Raw genomic sequence first — 20,051 nt, 5'->3', positions numbered from 1 at the left:
TGTTTTTAAGAAATAATTGTCTTTGATTCCTGTAGTATTATGTGGAGCTCAGGTGTATGGGCTGAAGAAACTTTTATCATTGTCTGAGGCTCTGTGAAGAGCCACAACTGAAACGTTAATGCTTTTATTTTTAATGGGTTATTGAGATAGTCTGTGTTGGGCCAAATGCTGTGTGTAAGCTCTCTTAGAACAGGCAGTAGTACCTGCCGCGCTCCCTAGGCTGGGCTGATGCTGTCATCCGGTCGTGAGGACGGCAGAGGGGAGCCGTAGTCAGCTAGCCCTGTGACTGCTGGGCATGTTGTCCATGGATCTGCACGGTCAAGTTCTGTGTTGCTGACTTAAAAGGAACAAGTGTTTTTGTTACCATGTAAATCCATCCTTTGTGCTTGGTTAAAGGGCTGTCCCGTCTCCAGATGGAGGTTGGCCAAGAGGCCCTTGCAGGAGCGCCTTTCCGGCTGTGTCTGGAGCAACTCCCGGGTGTTTCTGGGGCTCCATGGTGATCTGTGTGGTAGTGGAAGCCTGGATAAGGCCACCACATCCTGGGAGACTTTGAAAGGAAGAGTCACTAGGTCCACCGTCAAAGAATATTAACCTTCAGCTCCAAAACACTGACTTTCAGGCACTCCTGTAACCCAGGTATCTCTGCCTGGTGTTACGGACAAAACCAAACCCCAGATTTGTAGAAGAAGCATTCGGCAGGTGTTTGGTGTTACCCCTCTGGGTGCCCAAGCACATCGATGCCTAAGCACTTAGGACAAAGACTTGTCTTCTTTGATGTTAGCACAGACGATTACGTAGCTGAGGAGTTGAGCTGCTGTAGTATGATGTGCTGGTGTCGGCGTGGGGGCCGCTCGCCAGTTCTCCGTCCAGCTTGTGCTTTCCTGCATCTTACGGAGGAAATGATGAGCTTCACGTGCATTTGAGCTGGGGAGCTCATGGTGCCTAGATGTTCAGGGCCCTGTGCTCACTGCTCGCTGTACTAGGTGCCTGAGAGCCGCACGTGCTGGGAGGGGTAGAGCTTGGACAGGACCTGGTCCAATGGCACATGAAGAAGACCTTTTCTCTGTCCGAAATTCAGGCCTTCTTAAGTCCGTGCACCCGCTGAGGTGGTGTTGGAGTGCTCCCACAGGCCTTGTTCATGGACTTGACAGCCAGGAGAAGAACTTCCGGCAAGTGCGCCGGCTGGTTTTGGCTGGGCCGCCTGTTAGACGGAGTGTTCCACTGGCCGCTGCTCGTCACGGCGTATGCTGAGGGACACATGGCACAGTTACTCTAGGAGACGAGTGTGTGACTTGAGGTGACAGCGTAAATACTGTGGGTCTGGCGTGTTGCAGAGCTGGTGGTCTCCTCCTACAGAGCGGATGGACTGTGGTCCCATCTGCCGGCAGGGGGGAGCACTCCTGTTCCATCCCTTCTTTGGAAGGGCTAGGAATCCCTAAAATACCATACCTACTTACATTGCAAATAAGCAGAAAATGTAAAAGCATACAAAGTAGTGAAAGTATAGAAAGTAGTAGCAGTGCAGAGACGTTACCATGCAAGGCACCCTTGCTGCCCTGTGGGGGGCCGTGCGGAAGCCCAGGGTGAAGGGCCTCGCACTGCTGCCTCCAGGGGACACCATGTATGTTTTCATACCTGGTATCTCTACTACATTTGTCCCCTTCCTAAGTAAAAGTAGCTGAGAGGTGACTGTTTCTGATACTAGAAAATGAAGACGAAAGCTTTTGTTTAGAATTAAGAATGGCGTTCTAGGTGGGCAGATTTGTAAGGTTCTGGAGTCGGGCGAGTGGTGGAGTGTGTTTGCGTCTGACCCTGGTGCCATAGAGCGGGGTCCGACCGGTCATGCCCCTCCCGAGCAGCATGTTTGTCAGGTAATTGTGGGAGCTGCTTTGTTTAGGTTCTTTGACTCATTCACTGAATTCACTGTTTATTTTTCTCTTTGAAATGTGAATTGTCAACCTTGATGGAAACGTCCTGGTGCACTTGCTGTATGCAGAGGACATACTGATGCGGACATGGTTTCGCAGAAAGTAGGAACAGCCACGTACATGCCTCCTGGTCTGTGTTCTGTCACCCAGGAGATCGTGGCTCAGATGAGGGGTCTGTGGCCCCAGACCGTGAGGGACAGCAGGTCGCAGGACTCTGTCCCGGTCTGCGCTCCACCTTTGTTCATGATACTGAAATCGGTCCATGGAGGCCCTGTCTTACTTTGCTCAGTTCTTTTTCACTTTAACTCATTGCAGGATGAGTTTTAATTCTAATTCTGACCTGGGACTGTTTTACTTTGAGACATGCGGTGTCTTTTTAATTTTCCTTTTACATCTGCAGTCTCCTGGCGTGGGTTGTCCTCCGCCCTCCCTCTGCTGCTTTCGTGCCCTACCGTCCGTGAAAGCACTCAGAGTCGAGGGGACTTAATTTTTCTTTGGAATTGTTAGTAGCGTTTCATTTCCACTGGTTTGCCACTGCGGCTCCAAAATGAAATGCTTTTCTGGAATGTTGTGTAATGATGGGCGGCTGGCCCAGCCGTTCTTCGTGGACGTGGGTTTTGACAGCACCTAACCGTGCGGGTTGTCGTTGATGTTTTGAAGATACGAGCTCGCTCAGCAGCTCCAGCAGCAGCAGCAAGCCGCCTCGCTGGACGACGGCGCCGGGGACCAGCCGAGCGCGCACGTCTCGACGCACATGCAGGTGGGGATGGAGAGCCAGCAGCTGCGGGAGGCGGCCGGCCCCGCCCACCCCGAGGCCATGCTGGACCTGGAGCCGCAGCCGGTGGTGCGCACGGAGGACGCGGGCCTGGGCCAGCCGCTGACGCACCAGCCCCTGGAAGCTGATGAAGGCAAATATCTCTCCAGCCCTAGCTCTAGAACAGTCCGCACGGCCGTGCAGCGGATCATGCGCAGGCCGGTCTGTCTGGGTGTCTCTCGTCTCTGACTGTCTGAGTCCCCGTTGCTTGTGTGTCCACCTGAGAGGGAGTTTGCTGGCATGGGGAGTTACAGACCCAGGACCTCCTGCACGTCCTGTGTCGAGAATAGCTTCCGTCCCAGCCAGCCTCCGTCCGTCTGTAACCGCGCCGTGCGGGGCTGCGCGCCAGTGTGCCCGGCCCGCAGCCCTCCAGCCGCTGCTGTCCTCGTCGGCGGAATCTGGCTGCAGAGGTGCCCGTCCCACTGTACACAGTGAGCGTGGGGACGCAGCCGAGGTGCCTCCACGCAGGCCGCCTGTCGCCCCGGGCAGGCCTGCTCACAGACCGTGGGCCGGCCGGCTCAGTCTGCTGGTACGGAAGGCCCACGTGTGCGTAGGCCTGAGCGAGGTCGGGTGGTTTCTGTCCGCTACGCTGCCTGGAGCGGTGCTCACCCCTGATCCTGCTGTGTAATCCTTGGGTGTCCGCGGACCCAGGGCCTCGCCCTGGAGAGCTTGTCTGAGTTTGAGGCAAAACCGTGAAGTGGGGTGTTCTGGAAGTGCAAACATCATGCCTCCCCTCTACCCCGTGTGTGAACTGTGTGTGCATACAGTAGATGCACTGTACATGCTACTTACCTATGTATAAGGTTACATATTTATACAAACATGCAAATACATAGTGTAGATGTAAATGCGTAAGTGCTTATATGTTTATGAACATATAACTTATAGAATAGAGTTAATAATTTATAAATATACACACACGCATATATATTGGACTACATATCTATGTCTGCCCTACTCTGCACTGAGTGAGGAGGCTAAGTCTCAGAAACGCGCGAGGGCCCCCATGCCGGCAGACTGAGTGGGTGGCCGGAAGTTCTTGGACGTGTGCGAACCCCCGTCCGTCCCTGTTTCTGTCTCAGACAGGTTTGTGGCTCCGCCGCCCGCCCTCCCGGCACACATGGACCAGTTCGAAGAGCCAGCCCCTCCGCAGCAGTCCTTCGAGCCGGCCGGCCTGTCGCAGGGTCAGTGGTGGGTCCCACACGGGCGTCTCGGGGCCGTCCCCAGGTCGCGGGCCTTCTACGGCAGCAGCCCCATAACCTTCCGCATGGGCTGCGTGTGTGTGTGTGCGCGTGGGCTGTGTGGGCTCCGCTCAGGGTGTCTGGAAAGCCCCACTGATGACGATTCTGCACGTAGTTTGTGGCCGAGAACCGGTGACCGGGTGGAGGTCGGGACGGTGGGGTTGCCGTGTGGACGGCTCGTCTGTGAGCCTGTGGCCAGCCGGGGTGAGTGCTGGGCACGGGCTCCTGCCTGTGAGCAGGTGTTCTTGGAGCCTGCTGGCGAGGGCTAAGCCCCCGCAAGAAGTAGCAGTCTTTATTTGTAAAAGCAGCTTTTTTGGCGTTTTTTGGCTTGACTATAGTATTTCTTGCCGAGCTGTGTTTTTTCTGATTTGTTCCAGGCTTTACCGTGACGGACGCGTACGGCCAGCAGCCCCCGTTTGCCCCCGTCCAGCAGCTCCAGGACTCCAGCACGCTGGAGTCGCAGGCTCTCTCCACCAGCTTCCACCAGCAGAACCTACTGCCGGTCCCCAGCTCGGACGCGATGAATGTCGTGAGTGTCCACGGAAGGGGTGTGTGGCAGTGGTGGGCTCGTTCTGTTCTCGCCTGCTCTGTCCTACGCAGGCCTGGCACACCTCGGAGGGCGGGCTCACTTCTCGTGGCCGCGTGACGGCGTCCGCTGGGAGGCTGAGATGCTCACGTACACGTCTTTTCCCGTCAGACGTTACGTTTTACTTAGAGATTTCAGTCCTATGCGGAGGGATTTTACCTTCGGGTTAAAAGTCAGGAAGGTCAGGAAAGGGCTGTGTAATCACGTGTGGAGGGTATCATGTGGCTTTAGTGACACGACCTGAGTGTAGTGGTGGAATCTGAAACGGGGAGCCTTACCCCTTAGAACAGAAATACAAGGGATGCTGGAATACGAAAAAGGAAGATTTAAACACGTCGTTTACAATTTCTACTCAGTGTAGTTGGAGACATTGAAGTTTTCATTTTGGTTTTGATTTTCCCATTTGGGGAGAGTTTTCACGAGTAGGGAAATGGTGGGTGCATCGGTTGTTTTCTTTCGTTACGAGCCGCCGTTGGGTAAGAGCAGGGCCAGTGCTGGGGCTTCTCCAAGGGATAGGCCCGACCCTCCGTGAACTTTCCAGAGCACTTCTCTTAGCATAGAAACCACACAGTTCCGGTGCTGAAGGCGGGTGGAGTCTCAGCAGTGGGCAGCGTGCCGTTTCGTGGTGGCTGCCCTGCGCCCCAGAGCCCCCTGAGGCCGGCTGCCCACCCAGTGCTCGGAGTGGAGCGGGGTCCTCTGCTTCGCTCACGGATGTCAGGGGAGCAGACGTCGCACATGTGTGGGCTCTTCGCCACTCAGTCCTGGGCATGTTGTGCGCACCCTGAAGGTCAGCTTCCTTCTGCCCACTGAACATCCGTGTCCTCTCCTGCTGTGGTCGCCGGCTCGCCCACCTGCGTCGGGAAGGTGTGGTACTGGCGGGCCCTTGCTCCCAGCGGAGAAGGAGGAGAGCGGGAGCCCTTGCTCCCAGCACTCCCAGAGGAGAGCGGCTGAGGGGTCACTTACTCAGACCTATAAAAAATACGGAGAGTTCCGGTTTGTGCTTGGCTAAAGTTTCATTCAAGCAAATTAACGGAAAGTAAACAAGTATTTAATGACATTGCTCTGAGTGACTTTTACTGTCAGTCTAGTCAGATGCTTACAGGGAGCTGCTTGGAGTTTCTCCTTTGAACCTGCACTTGTAAATGGCTTATTCTTAGCTGTTTGTTGTTCTGCCTCTATCTGTAGACATTTAGGTCGTCTGCTTTCTACTTCTGCTAAATTTTAGACCACGCGATTGATCCAGGAGCCGTCCCAGGAGGAGCTGGAGCTGCGGACTCAGCGTCCCCGATTCCTGGAGGACGGGGAGGACCAGAGCCGGCGCTCCTACAGGTAGCCGTTCCCACGGACAGCTTGACGCCGCGGCGCGCCGCTAGCCTGGCTGTGCCCGGTGCGTGCGCTCCCTTCCGGGCCTGTGGGATCGGCCTCTCCCAGAAACTGAACAGGGCCCCCGTTACCCCCATTTCATTGTGAGGAAAGGATCGGAGACAAAAGAGCTTCCCTTGCTAAGATTTCTGCGGCCAGTGAGGGACGGGACGAGGCTGGGAGGCTGCGGCCTGGACGTTGAGTGGCTGTGTCGTGGCTTCCCACTGCCACTTCTCAGAAGTCACGGACGCTCCCTGTGTGCCTGTTTTTCAAGGTTCCTTGTGGGCTTGAGGCACACGGGGTTGCAGAGACGGTCTCTAAGTCCACCTGCTTGTCCTTCGTGCACCTGCCCCTTCAGCGGCACAAGCCACTCGCCCTCCGCTGCCTGTGTGTCCCGGGGCGTGTGGAGCGCGCTGCGCTCGGCGACCGGCTCCTGCCCCTGCGCGCTCCAGGGCGTGCATGCCACAGCGAATAAGATCCCCTTAGTCCTACAAAACCGAACTCCGCTGTATGCGTCCTGTGAGAAGCAAGATGAGTACTTTCTTGCGATAGTCCTGGCTTTGTAATAGTTTAATAATTTTATTATTTGCTTAAAATAGTTTTGAAAATCTAGTAATTTTTTCCAAAGCCTTTTAACAAAAAGTACTTTACAGTTACCCCTAAAAAATGGTGAGCTCTCCTACATCAAATAAGCGGTCCTAACTGATGCTTTTAAAACTGGCTAACTTCGCTCATGCCATTAAGTGTCTGGTGTCCAAGAGGCGGGCTGACTGCGCAGGACTTGGGCCTTGTGTGAGATCTCCAGCATGTTGAACTGCTGTTCTGGTACCACAGCTTTCCTGCCTTTGGAAGTGTATTTTCCTGAGATCGTCATGAACTTGCAAGTACAAAACTGTGTCAGCGCAGGGGATTCTAATTTGGGGGGAATCCGTGGAGTCTGAGGGAGATACGCACAGACGGGCTCCGGCGTGTCTGAGACCGCCCTCACGTTCTATTCCCACGTTCGTCCGCCCAGTGAGCACGTACTTGCTAGTGCTCAGTTGGGACGCAGTTTTGGTATTTTCAAGTGGGATGGATCTAACGTTTTCTCATGATTCCTTTGTGACACCCTGTCTGGGTGTCGGTGGACTTTCAGGCTTGCCTCCTTCATGCGTTTATTTAGTAATTGTTAAGAACCCGCGATATGCCAACCACTAGGGCTCTGTTAGTGAGCGAAACAGAGGGAAACCCTCGGTCCTCGGGAGTCTGCGTTCTAGTGGGAAGACGTGAGCGAAACGAGTAAGTGAGGTGCACGGCAGACGGGGGCCTCCTGGAGGCCGTGGGGCCAGAGAGAGCAGGAGGCGTGCCTGGCCCTGTGTGGCAGCTGACCGAGGCAGGCGCTGCCGTCCTGGGGAGTAGCCAGAGGGCAGGACCCTCCGTCTGGGCCTTTGTGACAGGTGTCGCTGTGAGAGGAGGTGACCCGAGCAGCTGGAAGGAAGAATTTGCTGCCCTAGAAAGGGGGAGACTCTTGGGGGAGCAGGCTCCGGCGCTAAGGCCGACCAGACTTGGTTTTGTATCGTCAGGGTTGATATCGCAGAGACGGTGTCATCTTGGCTCCTCTGCCAGGCTGGCATCAAGGGGAACAGTCCAGCCGGAACTGTGCGCTCGGGAGCTATCCGTGGACAGGCTTCCGCTTAAGGCCGTGGGGATGCGTGTTCATCAGAAAGGGAGGGCGCTCGAGGTCGCACCGGGGCTGCTTAGTGGCAGGTGAGGTGGGGGTGGACCAGCCTCGAGGGAGGGTTGCGTGTGTGTTGTTTGAGGAGACAGTGTGTCACTTTCGTAGGATTGTCAAAGAGATCAGGGGTTCTCCCCAAGACATTAAGAAACTGGAGCCACAGCCTATAATTTCATTCTGCTTCTACCATTTGCCTCACCATGTGACACAAGTAGAGAATAGCGAAGCTCCCTGAGCTTCCTGGGCACTGGGCACCGATGGGCTCTGTTGTGGACCCTGCCCTTGGTGGCTGGGGTGTCGCCTCGTCTCCCTGGGCATCTGTGCCCTGCGACGGAGCAGCTGACGGCCATGCGTCCTCCCGACGCGGCGCCTCCAGGGGAGAGCATGTCCTCCGTGTTGCATTCTGTGACCTGGGTTGTCCTTGGACACTTTGGGACAAGAGCCGTGTGGTCGGCAGAGCGGACAGGGGGCGACCATGAGGAGAGAGGGGAAGCAGCATTTCAGAGGCAGAGAAGGACCCCATCTCCGTGGGCAGAGCCTGGTCCTGCAGTGGGAGCCTGGCTGGGGCCAGGTGGGGACAGTCTTGCTTCGGACTGTCCTCCGAGGGTGGCCGTCTCCACGGGACTGCCGTCCGAGTCCTGGCACTGCTGGTTGGTTTGAGCTCAGAGACAGCCTCAGAGGGTCTTTCTCAGCAAACATCACACAGTTGAGTTTGACGCGCTCTGTTCTGCAGACAGGGGATTTTCTGCTGCTGCCGTGTGGACCAGAACAGGTCCCAGCTCCGTCCGCGGCATTCTCTCTCTCAGCTCAGCCCGTGAGTGCTGTCGACTGCTCTTCTGGTTCCGGGGGTGCCCTCACGAGACCAAGCGTGTGTCACGGAGTGAGATTTTGAAATGTATTTCCCATTTGTCAGTTTCCGGTTCGGCGTGGACGTTAGCGGGCGCGGGTTGCCCTGTGCAGATAGCGGGCCCCAGAGACGGCAGTTTGGGACGCAACTAACGTCCTCCTACAGCTTCAAACTGGGAAATGGAACAGATTTCTGAATCTTGTTTTTAGTTTTTAATAATATGTCAATAAGAAATTTGAAGTACTTTATAATTATTTCATCCTTGGAGTAATGTTAAAATATTCTTTAACTTAGGATAAGAGGACACTGTACATTTACATGCTCTTCAACACTAGCTAGGAACTCTGCTCTGTCAAGGGTTTGATAAACCTAAAGAGCAGATGAATTGGCATTTCCACGTGTCTGGACTCAGGAGTGATTCTGACCCCGAGGCAATGGGTTTCACAGTGTGTTGTACGACTTAAAGAAGAAAGTGTGTACTAAAGCTTTTTCCTGTTAGTTTCTGATTAGTCAGATAGTAATGCCTCCTGGTATTGATGTAGGATTTACTGATAATGCAATAATAGAGTAGGGTTCAGGCTTCAGGTGCCCTGAGCAGAACTTGATCTAACAAATCATTATTGCTGTCATGTCATTTCGTAAATGCTGGAGAGCATGCCTTGCCTCTGCGACGCTCATGCCCGGTGGTCCGGTGTTCCTGGCGGAACCGTTCCTGCCGCGTCTCCGATGGGCCGCCTGTGCCCGTGCTGCGGACTGACGCCTGTGCTCTCCGTGCTGTTTCTAGGTGTGAGTACTGCAGCAAAGGCTTCAAGAAGTCGAGCCACCTGAAGCAGCACGTGCGGTCCCACACTGGGGAGAAGCCCTACAAGTGCAAGCTCTGTGGGCGCGGTTTCGTCTCCTCCGGGGTCCTCAAGTCGCACGAGAAGACACACACAGGTCACTGTCTGCCTCGCGCCGGGGCGTTTGCGCTTTGCTGTGTGGCGGTGGTGGGCTGCGGCTGTCACCCCCGCCTCATTCTAGCCCGTGCCGGCCCCAGCCAGAAGCAGGTCTGGACTGGGGAGCGCTCACTCCCCGCGTCCCCTCCAGGTCCCGCCCTGGGCACCGGGGGGGGGGGGTGCTGCTGCCGTCTCCGGAACCATGTTTCCGACATTCCGTCCACGTGCAAGCATGCGGATGCGGCTTCCTTGACGGAGCGCGTGTCCAGAGCTCCTTGCACTGGAGGCAGCACGCCGCCCCTTGGTGGAGCAGGGCGGTGTTCCGTGGTGTGGATGGACCCCGGACCCCTTCCCTAACTCCTCGTCCGCTGTGGGGCATTGGAGTGGGTCCTGTCTCTGGGCGCACGGGGGTCCTCCTGCTGTGAACACGTGTGTGCGGCTTGCCGGACGTGTTCCCATTTCTTTCTTTGCTACCGGCGTGGCTTGGTCCCGGGGTGGCTGTTCAAACCTTTGAGTTGATCAGACTCATTTCCTAAGTGGCTGCCATGTTGTACGGGTCCACCAGCGGAGGGCGGGGCGCCCGCGCACACTCTGGTCAGCTCGTGGCTTTGTTGGTCCCGTCTACCGCGACCGTCCCTGGGAGAGAGGGCCGTGTCCTCTCCTGGGGTTCACGGGCCTTTCTCTAGTGGCCGAGGACACGGGCCTCCTTCATGTGCGTGTGGAGAGCAGCTCCTCGAATCCTGTGTCATTTCTAAATAAGATTGTTTGAAATCTTATCGTTGAGTTTTTAAAGAGTTTTTAATATATTCTTTATCAGAAATATGATTTGCAGTTAAATAATGTTTTAATATGTTACATTTATCTGTTTAATAAATTCAGAGTGTTTATTCCCTGTATTAATGTATGTAAGACCCGTGTCTGCGTAAGGCTGTATTTGAAAATCAAAACATACCACAGAACAAGGACAGGCTCTGTAGGGTTGGTCACAGCTGGTGGTCACAGGCCCTAGGAGGCAGGTACAGCGAGGGCCGGTTGGAAGGCCCTGCTAGGAAGTGCCTGCTCCCCATAGCAGAGAGGAGCCTGTGCGACTTGGACAGGGAGCCGTGGCCGGTCAGCGAGGTGCTTAGACAGTCAGGGTGTCCTCTGTGTCTTCAGTCCAGAGCAGAGACGGCCTTCCCGGAGGGCTGGATTGGGAAGTGCAGCTGCACACCGGTGTTGGGGGGCAGTTCCCATGTCAGCGGCCATGGGAATGGTGAGTGGATTTGAGAAAACTTTCTAGGGCGTAATGCACGACTTGTCACCCGCTGGACTGTCAGAGACGGGCAGAGAGGGGCAGAGAGAACTTGGGGTCTGTTTAGAGCAACGGCTTTAATGCCACGAGCACGTTAGTCCTAAGACACGCTGCGTCCACTTCCCAGAATAAGCCCCGGGCTGACACGTGGTCTTTGGTTTTGTGGCTCCTGGGACGTGTCCTCGCTTGCTTCCGACCCACGATGCTCCGGCAACCAGATGCGGTGACTGACCGTGTTTCCGTCGTCACAGGCGTCAAGGCGTTCAGCTGCAGCGTGTGCAACGCGTCGTTCACCACCAACGGCAGCCTCACCCGGCACATGGCCACGCACATGAGCATGAAGCCCTACAAGTGCCCGTTCTGCGAGCAGGCCTTCCGCACCGCGGCGCACTGGAAGAAGCACATGAAGAGGCACCAGGCCGTGCCGTCCGCGGTGGCGGCCGCAGGGGAGGCGGACGGAGCAGGTATGGTTTGACACTCCGACACGTTGTGGCAGGTCGTGGGGAAAACTAGCTGCTTTCCCGACCGTGACCGCAGGCCGTGCTCTTGGGGAAGGGTCCAGTGGGGACGGAGCAGGGACCCGTCTCGCCGGTCGCCACCCCCGGCCGGCCGCAGCTGTGCAGATGCACCTGGAGGTCGACACAGTAATTTGTTGACAGGCAGGGACGCGGGCTTCCCGGCTGCCCGTGCTGGTGGCGGTCCCTCCGCTGGCGTCTGGCGTGGGCGTGGGCTCCAGGGGCCCCGGGGGAGCCCATCGTGCTCATTTACGTCCTTCCCACTGGGTGGACGTGGGCCTTCTGTCTGGCTTGTCCCAGAGCCGGCGAGGCCAGCCGTTAGGGAAGGCTGCGCCCCTGCACCGGCCGGGGGTTGCGTGGCAGTATCTCGGCCGGCCGGGTCAGACGCGCGGGGAGCGCCCCCTCCCGCTGGGAAGGGCAGTCCTCCCTTCGACAGAGGCGACCTTCCTCGAGCACATCCCACGGGTGAGATGCCAGGATTAGGAACGTGCCGTTGTCTGTGTGGACCGTGCGACATTTGAGTCCTGGCCCCACTGGTGGCCCGTCTCGCCGGGGTTCTGTCCCCAGCGTGAGGCCTGACTGTGTGCACGCAGTTGGTGCGTGATGTGCATGGACTGAGTGGGAGGCAAGGGTGTGAGTGTCGGGCTGGTGCCCTCGCGGCTGTCGGAAGGCTGGCGGCTTGCTGGCTTCTGTCCCGGGCTGTTCACCCCCGTGTGCTCGGTGCTCGCCCCGGCCTCAAGGTCACGGCTGTCTCCTGGGGTGCTTGGCGATGTGATAGCCCTGTAGCTCGTTCTTACATTGTGGGGAAAATGTCTTTAAAACGTGCCTGACCTGCCTGCAGACGGGGACAGCTCGGGCTTCCCTGCAGAGCGGCGGCTCTCGTGCACTCCCCGTAGGTGCTTCTGACCTCTCGGGCTGTGTCAGGACGGAGCGTCGCCTCCTCCGCCTCATCCTTCCTCGTGAACCCTTTATTTCCCCTTTTGTCCCGTGGGGCGTGAAGTGCCGGGAGGAGACGGTAGCTGCCCTCGCAGCGCTTAGAACGTGAGACGCAGCGGCCGTCCCGGAGCCGCGTGGTGCCGCGCGCCTTCACGAGATGCCGCAGACTCCGGCACCATGGCCGCGTCCTTCCCGTCGGCCGAGGGCCCCTCACGTCGCAGCTCTGCCCGCGGGTCGGCTGGGGGCTCTCGCGGCCTTGCCCTGGGCTGCGCAGGTGGGAGCCCCCGTAGTCTGTTGCGGTGTTTTCCCCTCTGGGGTCACCGAGGAAGAGCCGCCGCGGCCCTGGCGTCGTAGGCTTGACCTCCGTCTCGTGTGTGAGGGCGGTGAGCCCGTGTGGCCCGACGCCGTGGGGTTCTGTCCCTGCGTATTGTCCTCCGTTTTCCTGCCCTGTGCCCTCCCGTGGCCCCACTGCATGGACTGGGTTCTCGGACTTTCTCCCCACATTTCGTTATCTGTGTCAGTGGGGCCACGTGCCCCAGGGCCCCCAGTCTTCGCAGATGTTATTCTGTCCTCCGCGGTCCACTCCCCCTCCCCACCGACCCCTCTCTCTCCTTCTCTCCCTAACCTCCTCGCCTTCTCCCTTGATCCGAACAGAAACATCCCGGCAGCTCTCGTCCCTAGTGTGGGGCCGGCCACCGTCCGTTGGCTGCTCAGTGCATCTGTTGAGGTTTTCTCTTCTGTTTTCTTGCCGTCTGTGCCGCTCTGCCCTCCCGCGCCCCGCCGGCTTCTTTTCCTTCTGTTGGATTTAATAGCACCTTCTCCTTGTTCCTAATCGGTGTAAATGCATCCTTACGTCCCACTGAGAGGATTCCTAAATGTGTATTTTAAAGGTTTTCTTCATAACTCATTAATTAGGCTTTTTTGTGAATTTTCTGCTTCCATCTTCTGTCTCAGGCTGTTGGTTTCCTTTATGTGATCATTCAGTTTTTGCCCATAGTGGTCAGCGAGTGTCTGTGTTTATTTGCTGGGGACCGGTGATCTCGGGGCTCTCTGCTGGGCCGCTCCTCCACCTGGCACTGTCGTGACAAGGTCACCAAGGTGTACCGCTCCCTTCTGGGGACCCAGCTTGGTGTCCCCGTGGACTAGTGGTGGGAAGGAGACTCTTCCATCCCGAGTAGAGTGTCACTGAGTAACCCACTTTAAACCCTACAGACCTGTTTGGTTGCATTTTACTTGTTTTGTGAAAACTTCATTTTTCATTAGGATCAGATCCTTGTCCTGTATTTGGTGTAGATGTGTGTCTGGAGGAGGAAGAGGAGAACTCTGACAGAAGTGCCTCTCGCAAGGCTCGTCCTGAGGTCATCACGTTCACGGAGGAGGAGACGGCGCAGTTGGCGAAGATCCGGCCGCAGGAAAGCGCCACCGTCTCGGAGCAGGTCCTGGTGCAGTCGGCGGCTGAGAAGGACCGCATCAGCGAGATGAAGGACCGGCAGGCCGAGCTGGAGGCCGAGCCCAAGTTCGCCAACTGCTGCTCCTACTGCCCCAAGAGCTTCAAGAAGCCCAGCGACCTGGTGAGGTGAGGCGGCCGCACAGTTCTCGCCGTCCGCAGACGGCGTCCGTGGGCGCCTCCGTCACCTCTGCGAGGCTGGGGAGGTCCATGTCCGAAGCGGGTGCCTCCTGGAGGCCGGCGTTGATCCGGGGGCTTCTGTTCAGGCTCCTCGGGCACGTGGGGGAGAACGCGGTGCTCTGTGCGTGGCTCGTGGGCGCGTCGCAACGGCCCTGGTGTCAGCAGCGCCCCTTTCTCCGCGGGTTTGGTTACTTCCCCGAGGTCACCACAGTCCTGAGGGGGCCGTCCCCCTCCTGATCTTTGTCACAGGATCGTGGTAGCCTAACCCACGTCGGTGCGGGAAGGCGAGGGGCAGCCCGCTGCGTGCGCCGACAGGGAGAGCGCGCATTCGCGGGACGTCTTTCACGCTGGGCTGTTCCGCTTGTTCTACTCAATCAGCAGCATCACAAGCAAACTGTTACTGTGCTTACTTTAGAAGTCCAGCCTTTAGTACCCGCGTGTGCAGGACAGAGCGCACGTGGGGTTGGTACGTCCGCACTCAGGCAGCCCCTGGGGGTCTCAGATCTTGTGGATGGAGTGGGCTACTGTAGGGAAAGAAAGAAAATGAATTCTTTATTGAGGACAGCGTGGTGCTAAGCTGCGTAGGCTTGCAGACCCCATCAGGGACCCGCTGCCCCCGAGTGCTGGTCCACGTGGGGAGCGAGAGCACAGGCACACTCCGGGTGGACAGTGACGGTGGCGTGAGGTAGCCTGAGATTAGGGCCGGTCAGCCCGAGAGCAGCAACTCGCATGAGGTCACGTCCAGCAGGCCGGTGAGGAGCTGGAGCCCAGGACGCTGAGCTGTGGGGAGGCACAGCCTGGGGTGAAGAGAGGTGACGCCGTGCGTCCTGCAGCACCACACGGGCTCTGGGGGTTTGCTCTAGGAGGGAGCCGATGGGTGGAGGTGTAGGGCAGTCCAGCGCCCCGCTGGGTGGGTGGGTGATGGAGCAGGCTGCTCTCAGGACCCTCCACGCGGGGGCGGCGCAGGGGGACAGGGGCTGGTGGCAGAGTGGCTCCCGGGTTGGCCGCGCTTGTCCGGTGAGCATAGAAGGTGACAGCTAGCCTGCCCTCTGTTTCCCACGTGGGGTGGGAGGTGCTCCAGTGAGGGCGACGGAGAGGCAGGTGAGGGGGGATTAGGGTGAGCCCACAGGGAGCTGGCAGCGTCCCTTCCGGGCTCCCCCAGACGCGAGGAGCGCCGTCGAGCCTGGGGAGTTAGACAGCAGAGTGTGCAGCAAGGAGCGCGCCGGGTGCCTTTGGGAAGGAGGTGGAGTGCGGCCTGGTGGGAGGGACGCCAGAGGGAGCGCCCAGGGCCGCGGGTGGGAGCCGGCTTCCATGAGGGGCTGGTGGGAATCCCGGATGAGACTGTCCCGAGGCCCAGGGCTGCCCGTGTGGAGACGGTGGGGACAAAGCTGTGGGGACCCACGCACCATGTTGGACCCCTGCCCGGAGAGGGGCCTGTGGGCAGAGCCCAGGGTAGCCCGCTGGGACACAGGGCCAAGGTGGGAAACCGCTCCGTAGTCACACATACGAATGTGTCTGCGTCACGACACGGAGTGCAGGATGGCCTCACGGCTGACTGAGCCTCTCGTTCTGTCCTGCCTCTGAAAGTTGTGGGGGGCTCAGCCTGGCCCGTTAGCTGCGGGTGGAGAGCAGAGCAGAGCAGAACAGAGCAGAAGCAGGGCACGGGAGGCCGTCAGGTGAGAGACAGCCCTTCCTGCTCCTCACACACAGCCCGGCAGCCGTTTCCTAGGCGTGGTTTGGGAAATGTCCGCATGTTACATCAACATTAAGTTCTGTGATTTTATTTTACTAATTTTTACCTATCATTGGGTCTTAGACGTCTTGGTCAGTACCTGCACTCCCATTACTTTCCTGTTAATGGTGATGTAGTGTCGTGTTTTGGGGAATTCCAAAATTTATCCCATAACACCCTAGTATGAGCATTTAGCTCCTCCACATTCGATCACTACGTGAGCATTGCACAAGTACTGTGCGAGCACTGCATGAGCACTGCATGAGTACTGGGTGAGCACTATACAAGCACCACGCGACTGCTGTGCAAGACTACAGTAGTACCGCTCGAGTACCGCATGAGCACCGCAGAGTCCTGTACGAGCAGCACACGAGTATCATGGAGCACTGCACGAGTACTCTGTGCGTACAGCAGAGTACTACGTGGGCATTGCACGAACACTGCCTGTTCACTGTAGCGTACTATACCAGCTCGACAGGCTACTCTGAGCACCACCTGAGCACCACAGAGTCCTGTACGAGCACCGTACGAGCACTCATCCAAGTACTGCGTCAACACTCCGTGAGCACCGCAGGGTACTCTATGAGCACTGCACGAGCACCACAGAGCACTATACGGGAGCTGCAGAGTCCTATACAAGCACTGCATGAACACCGCGTGAGCACCGCAGGGCTCCATATGAGCACCGCCTGAGCACCACAGAGCACTCCATGAGTACTGCCGAGTACTGGGTAGTACTGTATGAGCACCGCATGAGCGCCAGAGGGTACTATACAAGCACTGCCAAGCACCGCACGGGCAGCGTACGAGTACTGCAGTGTCCTGTATAAGTACCGCGCGGCACCACAGGGTACGATATGAGCACTGCACGAGCACCGCGTGGGCACCACAGAGCCCCGTGCCAGCGCCGCACCAGCACCGCGCCGAGCGTGCGTCCCTGTGCACATGCGTGCGTGGGGGGTGCTGACAGGTGCTGCCAGCAGGCGTCCGGACAGGTCGTGCCTCTGACGCAGACCGGTCTCTGAGCGCTCCCCGACCGGGCTCGGTGCGAGGATGCAGGAAACGAAACCATCTTCATCTTTTAAAGGCTGAGTGTGGGCCAAACCCTTCTGTGGGGTTTTCGGCCGTGCGTTTCTTCTGGGCGCTGCGCTGCACGCGCTTCCACTTCTCTTCCACTCTCTTGCCTACTTACCAACTCAGAGCACTGTTTGGTTTCTAAAAAAGCCCTGTTTTCATCGGTCTTGCAGATTTTTGTTTGTTTGTTTGTTTTCTTCTGGATTCGTTTGTGGTGTTTTTGTGTAGAGTGAAGATTAAAGGTTTTATTTGGCCAGATTTATTCAGCCTGTACTAACACATCGTTTTCATTATGGGGGTAGTTATGAGGTTGTTTGTAACTGGATGTAAAATTAGAATGAAAAGGCTTCATGTCAATGCCTTCTAAATGCTAGGCACGTCCGGATCCACACCGGAGAGAAGCCGTACAAGTGTGACGAGTGCGGGAAGAGCTTCACTGTGAAGTCGACTCTGGACTGCCATGTGAAGACCCACACAGGTGAGGACAGCGCCTGGGTCACACGTGGGGCCTTATGGTAGCATTTTCGATTTGCTCCTACGTATCTTGCCCACAGAAGTACTTTGGGATCATAGAAAACTTAAAAATCCTAAATGACGAAGAAATAGAGTACGAGGACTTTCGATTCCTGACCTGGGGAGTATGACCTGGGTGACACAGGGGAGAATGAACTTGGTCTCAGATGCCAGCTTGGACGCTGTCTTGTTCTTTAGTCAGACTCAAACCCCTTGTTAAGAAAATTGCTTCTTAGTTTCATTTAGGCCAAAGAGATTTGGGTTGTGGAGGTTTTCCAAGGTCTGGGGATTCAGCAAATGCAAATCGCATTATAGTCCACAGGTAGTTTTTTTTTAATGTGGGCAGAAATGTCATAAAGGAGAAACATTAATGTCCAGTTTTCAATGGCCGTATTTTTCCCTTCATCTCATTTGAGGAACTAAAGGTGAATTAATTGTCCTAATGAAAGCCTGTCGAGGCTTCGCTTCTTGTGCACAGGGCATCCCTGTGTCCCTGTGGTTGGGGGGCAGGCTCCGCACCTTGGGGGTTGGAGCTCTGTGTCCCCTCCTGAGCCGCTCCTCTGAGCCTCAAGTTATCGCCTAGGAAGCGGCACATGGTGAACTCTCGTACATGGTAGAGGATTCTGGCTCTCAAACTAATTTACATTCTTAATTTTTGGTCACCCATAGAATTGACCAAAAATGTACATAAGAAACTCCGCACATTTACGTAAAGCCCTGTGATTCTTTTCTGGTAGGTCACTATTTGGAATTCAGTAGATTCGTGAACATGGCGTGTCCCTTCTGCAGACAGTGATTCTGTCACTTAGTTGGGCGCTGTGTGTCTGTCTCTCGAGTGATGCTGAGTTGCCGAGGACCAGTAGGGGTCCTCTCGGCATCCCAGGTCTGGTGGGGGGACAGTCGCTCTCACGGCCTGTGCCAGCAGCGTTCGGGATGACTCGCACACGCGGGACTCAGGGCTGGCTCCCACGCATAAGCCACAGGAAGAAAAGTCTCTGTGAGGAACGCCTCCCCTCCACGCTGGGCTCCTTGGGTGACCTTTGGGGCCTGTGAGCAGGGTTAGGACAGCAGGCGCCCCTCAGGGGTGAGTCCCCGTGTGCCCACCCTGGTCAGTGAAAGTTGGTATTGGTTTCCGGGAGCCCTAAGGGAGGCACAGAACCAGGACGCCTTTGTCCTCTCAGAGCCTCTCCGGGGCCGAGGAGGTGGGGGACCGGGCACTCCGGTCCACGTCCATGGCCTTTGTCATGCCCCGGGCACAGGAAGAGCCTGGGTGTCTCCGGGGCTGAGCGTGTGAGCCAGCCTGAGGCTCCAGGCCGCTGTCCCCCCGTGTGGGTGTGAGGGGTGCTGAGACATGGCCGTGCCCGTTGTGTACCGAGGGGCGGGTGACGGCGTGGTGGGGCCGCCGAGGCCCCAGGTTGGTGGTGGTGCCCCCCCTGCTGCGGGTGTCCAGGCACTGTGACAGTACGGGGCTCGCGGTGTGGGCTGTGGGCTCACTTCAGCATCTCTGCAGAGCTCTCTGTCCCTTGCAGGGTGTCCTGTGGGAGCACGGGACTCGCCCTCAAGTCCACAGGCCCCAGGGGTCAGCACTCCGGGTGCCTGTGGGTGCGGTGTCGCCAGCGCCCTGACCCCTGGCCGGCCTTCCCGCAGGTCAGAAGCTCTTCAGCTGCCACGTGTGCAGCAACGCCTTCTCGACGAAGGGGAGCCTGAAGGTGCACATGCGTCTGCACACGGGGGCCAAGCCGTTCAAGTGTCCGCACTGCGAGCTGCGCTTCCGCACGTCGGGCCGCAGGAAGACGCACATGCAGTTCCATTACAAGCCCGACCCGAAGAAAGCCCGCAAGCCGGCGGCCCGGAGCTCATCCGAAGGCCCGCAGCCCGTGAACCTGCTCAGCCCTGCGCCCGCCGACCCGAACGTGTTCATCATGAACAACTCGGCTCTCGCGGGGCCGTTCGAGCAGAGCGTCCTGCAGCAGGGGCTGCTGGGCCAGGCCGTTCTCCCCGCCTCGGTGTCCGGTGAGCCTGCAGTGGGCGGGGTCCCGGGGGAGGGGGCCCTGCCGGGGGCAGGGCGGCATGTCTAGTCCTCGAAAGCTCCCGGAACGGGCAGCTGGGACGACCGCAGTGTCGTTGTTCGGCGAGTCACCTTCCATTTCCGCCTCTTCCTTTCACGACATCGGCTTGGGAGCGCCGTGGCGGTTGTTCTAGCTTTTTCTTACTGGCTTTAAATGTGGGTTTCTGTCATCGTCCTCTGAGACGTCACAGTGAGATGCCACGGACACCCCCTCTAGAGCAGCGCACGTGACACGGGACACTTCTCTTACTGATCTTGGGTCACCTGGTGCTCGAAACGTGTGACATTGTAGCCATTTAGGGGTTGCGTGGATCCACATGGAGTGACCGTTTCTAGCTATTGGACATGCCCTGAGGCTTTCTTTCCCTGTAGTGACCTGGGGAGTGACTAAAGCCTGGAAAAACATAATCATTAGTTGCTGTTATAAATCCTGGGCTAATGAATCAGTGTAATGTCTTTGAGCCTTGTTTCTGGGTGTTTAAGGTGGGTAACACTATGGTCAGTTCAGAGGGTTGGTTCTGTGTTGAATTAGCTGAGGTGTGTGTGTGTTATGTGGAGGGAGCAGCAGTGCTTTGGGACCGGGCCATGGTAACGGGTAGGTAGCACGCAGGTGGATAAAAAGCCCCAAGTGCAGGTGAGCTGCTGTCCTGTCAGGAACTCATCCTCGTCCTGTCCCTGCAGCCGGCGGCGACTGGACGGTGTCCCTGACGGATGGGAGCCTGACCACCCTGGAGGGCGTGCAGTTACAGCTGGCCGCCAACCTGGTCGGCCCCAATGTGCAGATCTCTGGCATCGATGCTTCCAGCATTAATAACATCACACTCCAGGTAGGGTGCAGGTCGCGGTGCCTGGGGCTTCGAGGGGTCAG

At 57.4% G+C, this 20,051-nt stretch overlaps 1 protein-coding gene across 4 annotated transcripts in view; it reads left to right on the top strand.

Moving 5' to 3' along the window:
• Positions 1-20,051, top strand: part of ZNF236 (zinc finger protein 236) — a 100,591-nt gene that overhangs the window by 58,000 nt on the left and 22,540 nt on the right. For all 4 annotated transcript variants that reach the window (XR_014302866.1, XM_082699357.1, XM_082699358.1 and 1 more), the window contains 10 exons: positions 2,589-2,836; positions 3,825-3,926; positions 4,361-4,512; positions 5,795-5,898; positions 9,277-9,428; positions 10,970-11,182; positions 13,463-13,745; positions 16,977-17,080; positions 18,763-19,128; positions 19,865-20,010. Coding sequence is in view for 3 of the 4 variants with exons in the window: in XM_082699357.1 (XP_082555483.1) it covers positions 2,589-2,836; positions 3,825-3,926; positions 4,361-4,512; positions 5,795-5,898; positions 9,277-9,428; positions 10,970-11,182; positions 13,463-13,745; positions 16,977-17,080; positions 18,763-19,128; positions 19,865-20,010 (1,870 nt within the window). In the remaining variant the exon portion in view is untranslated. The remainder of the gene's footprint in view (positions 1-2,588; positions 2,837-3,824; positions 3,927-4,360; positions 4,513-5,794; positions 5,899-9,276; positions 9,429-10,969; positions 11,183-13,462; positions 13,746-16,976; positions 17,081-18,762; positions 19,129-19,864; positions 20,011-20,051) is intronic.

This window comes from Mustela nivalis, assembly GCF_964662115.1.
Source record: "Mustela nivalis genome assembly, chromosome: 14".
Classification (NCBI taxonomy): domain Eukaryota; kingdom Metazoa; phylum Chordata; class Mammalia; order Carnivora; family Mustelidae; genus Mustela; species Mustela nivalis.
This window is presented reverse-complemented; position numbering and strand designations above follow the sequence as displayed.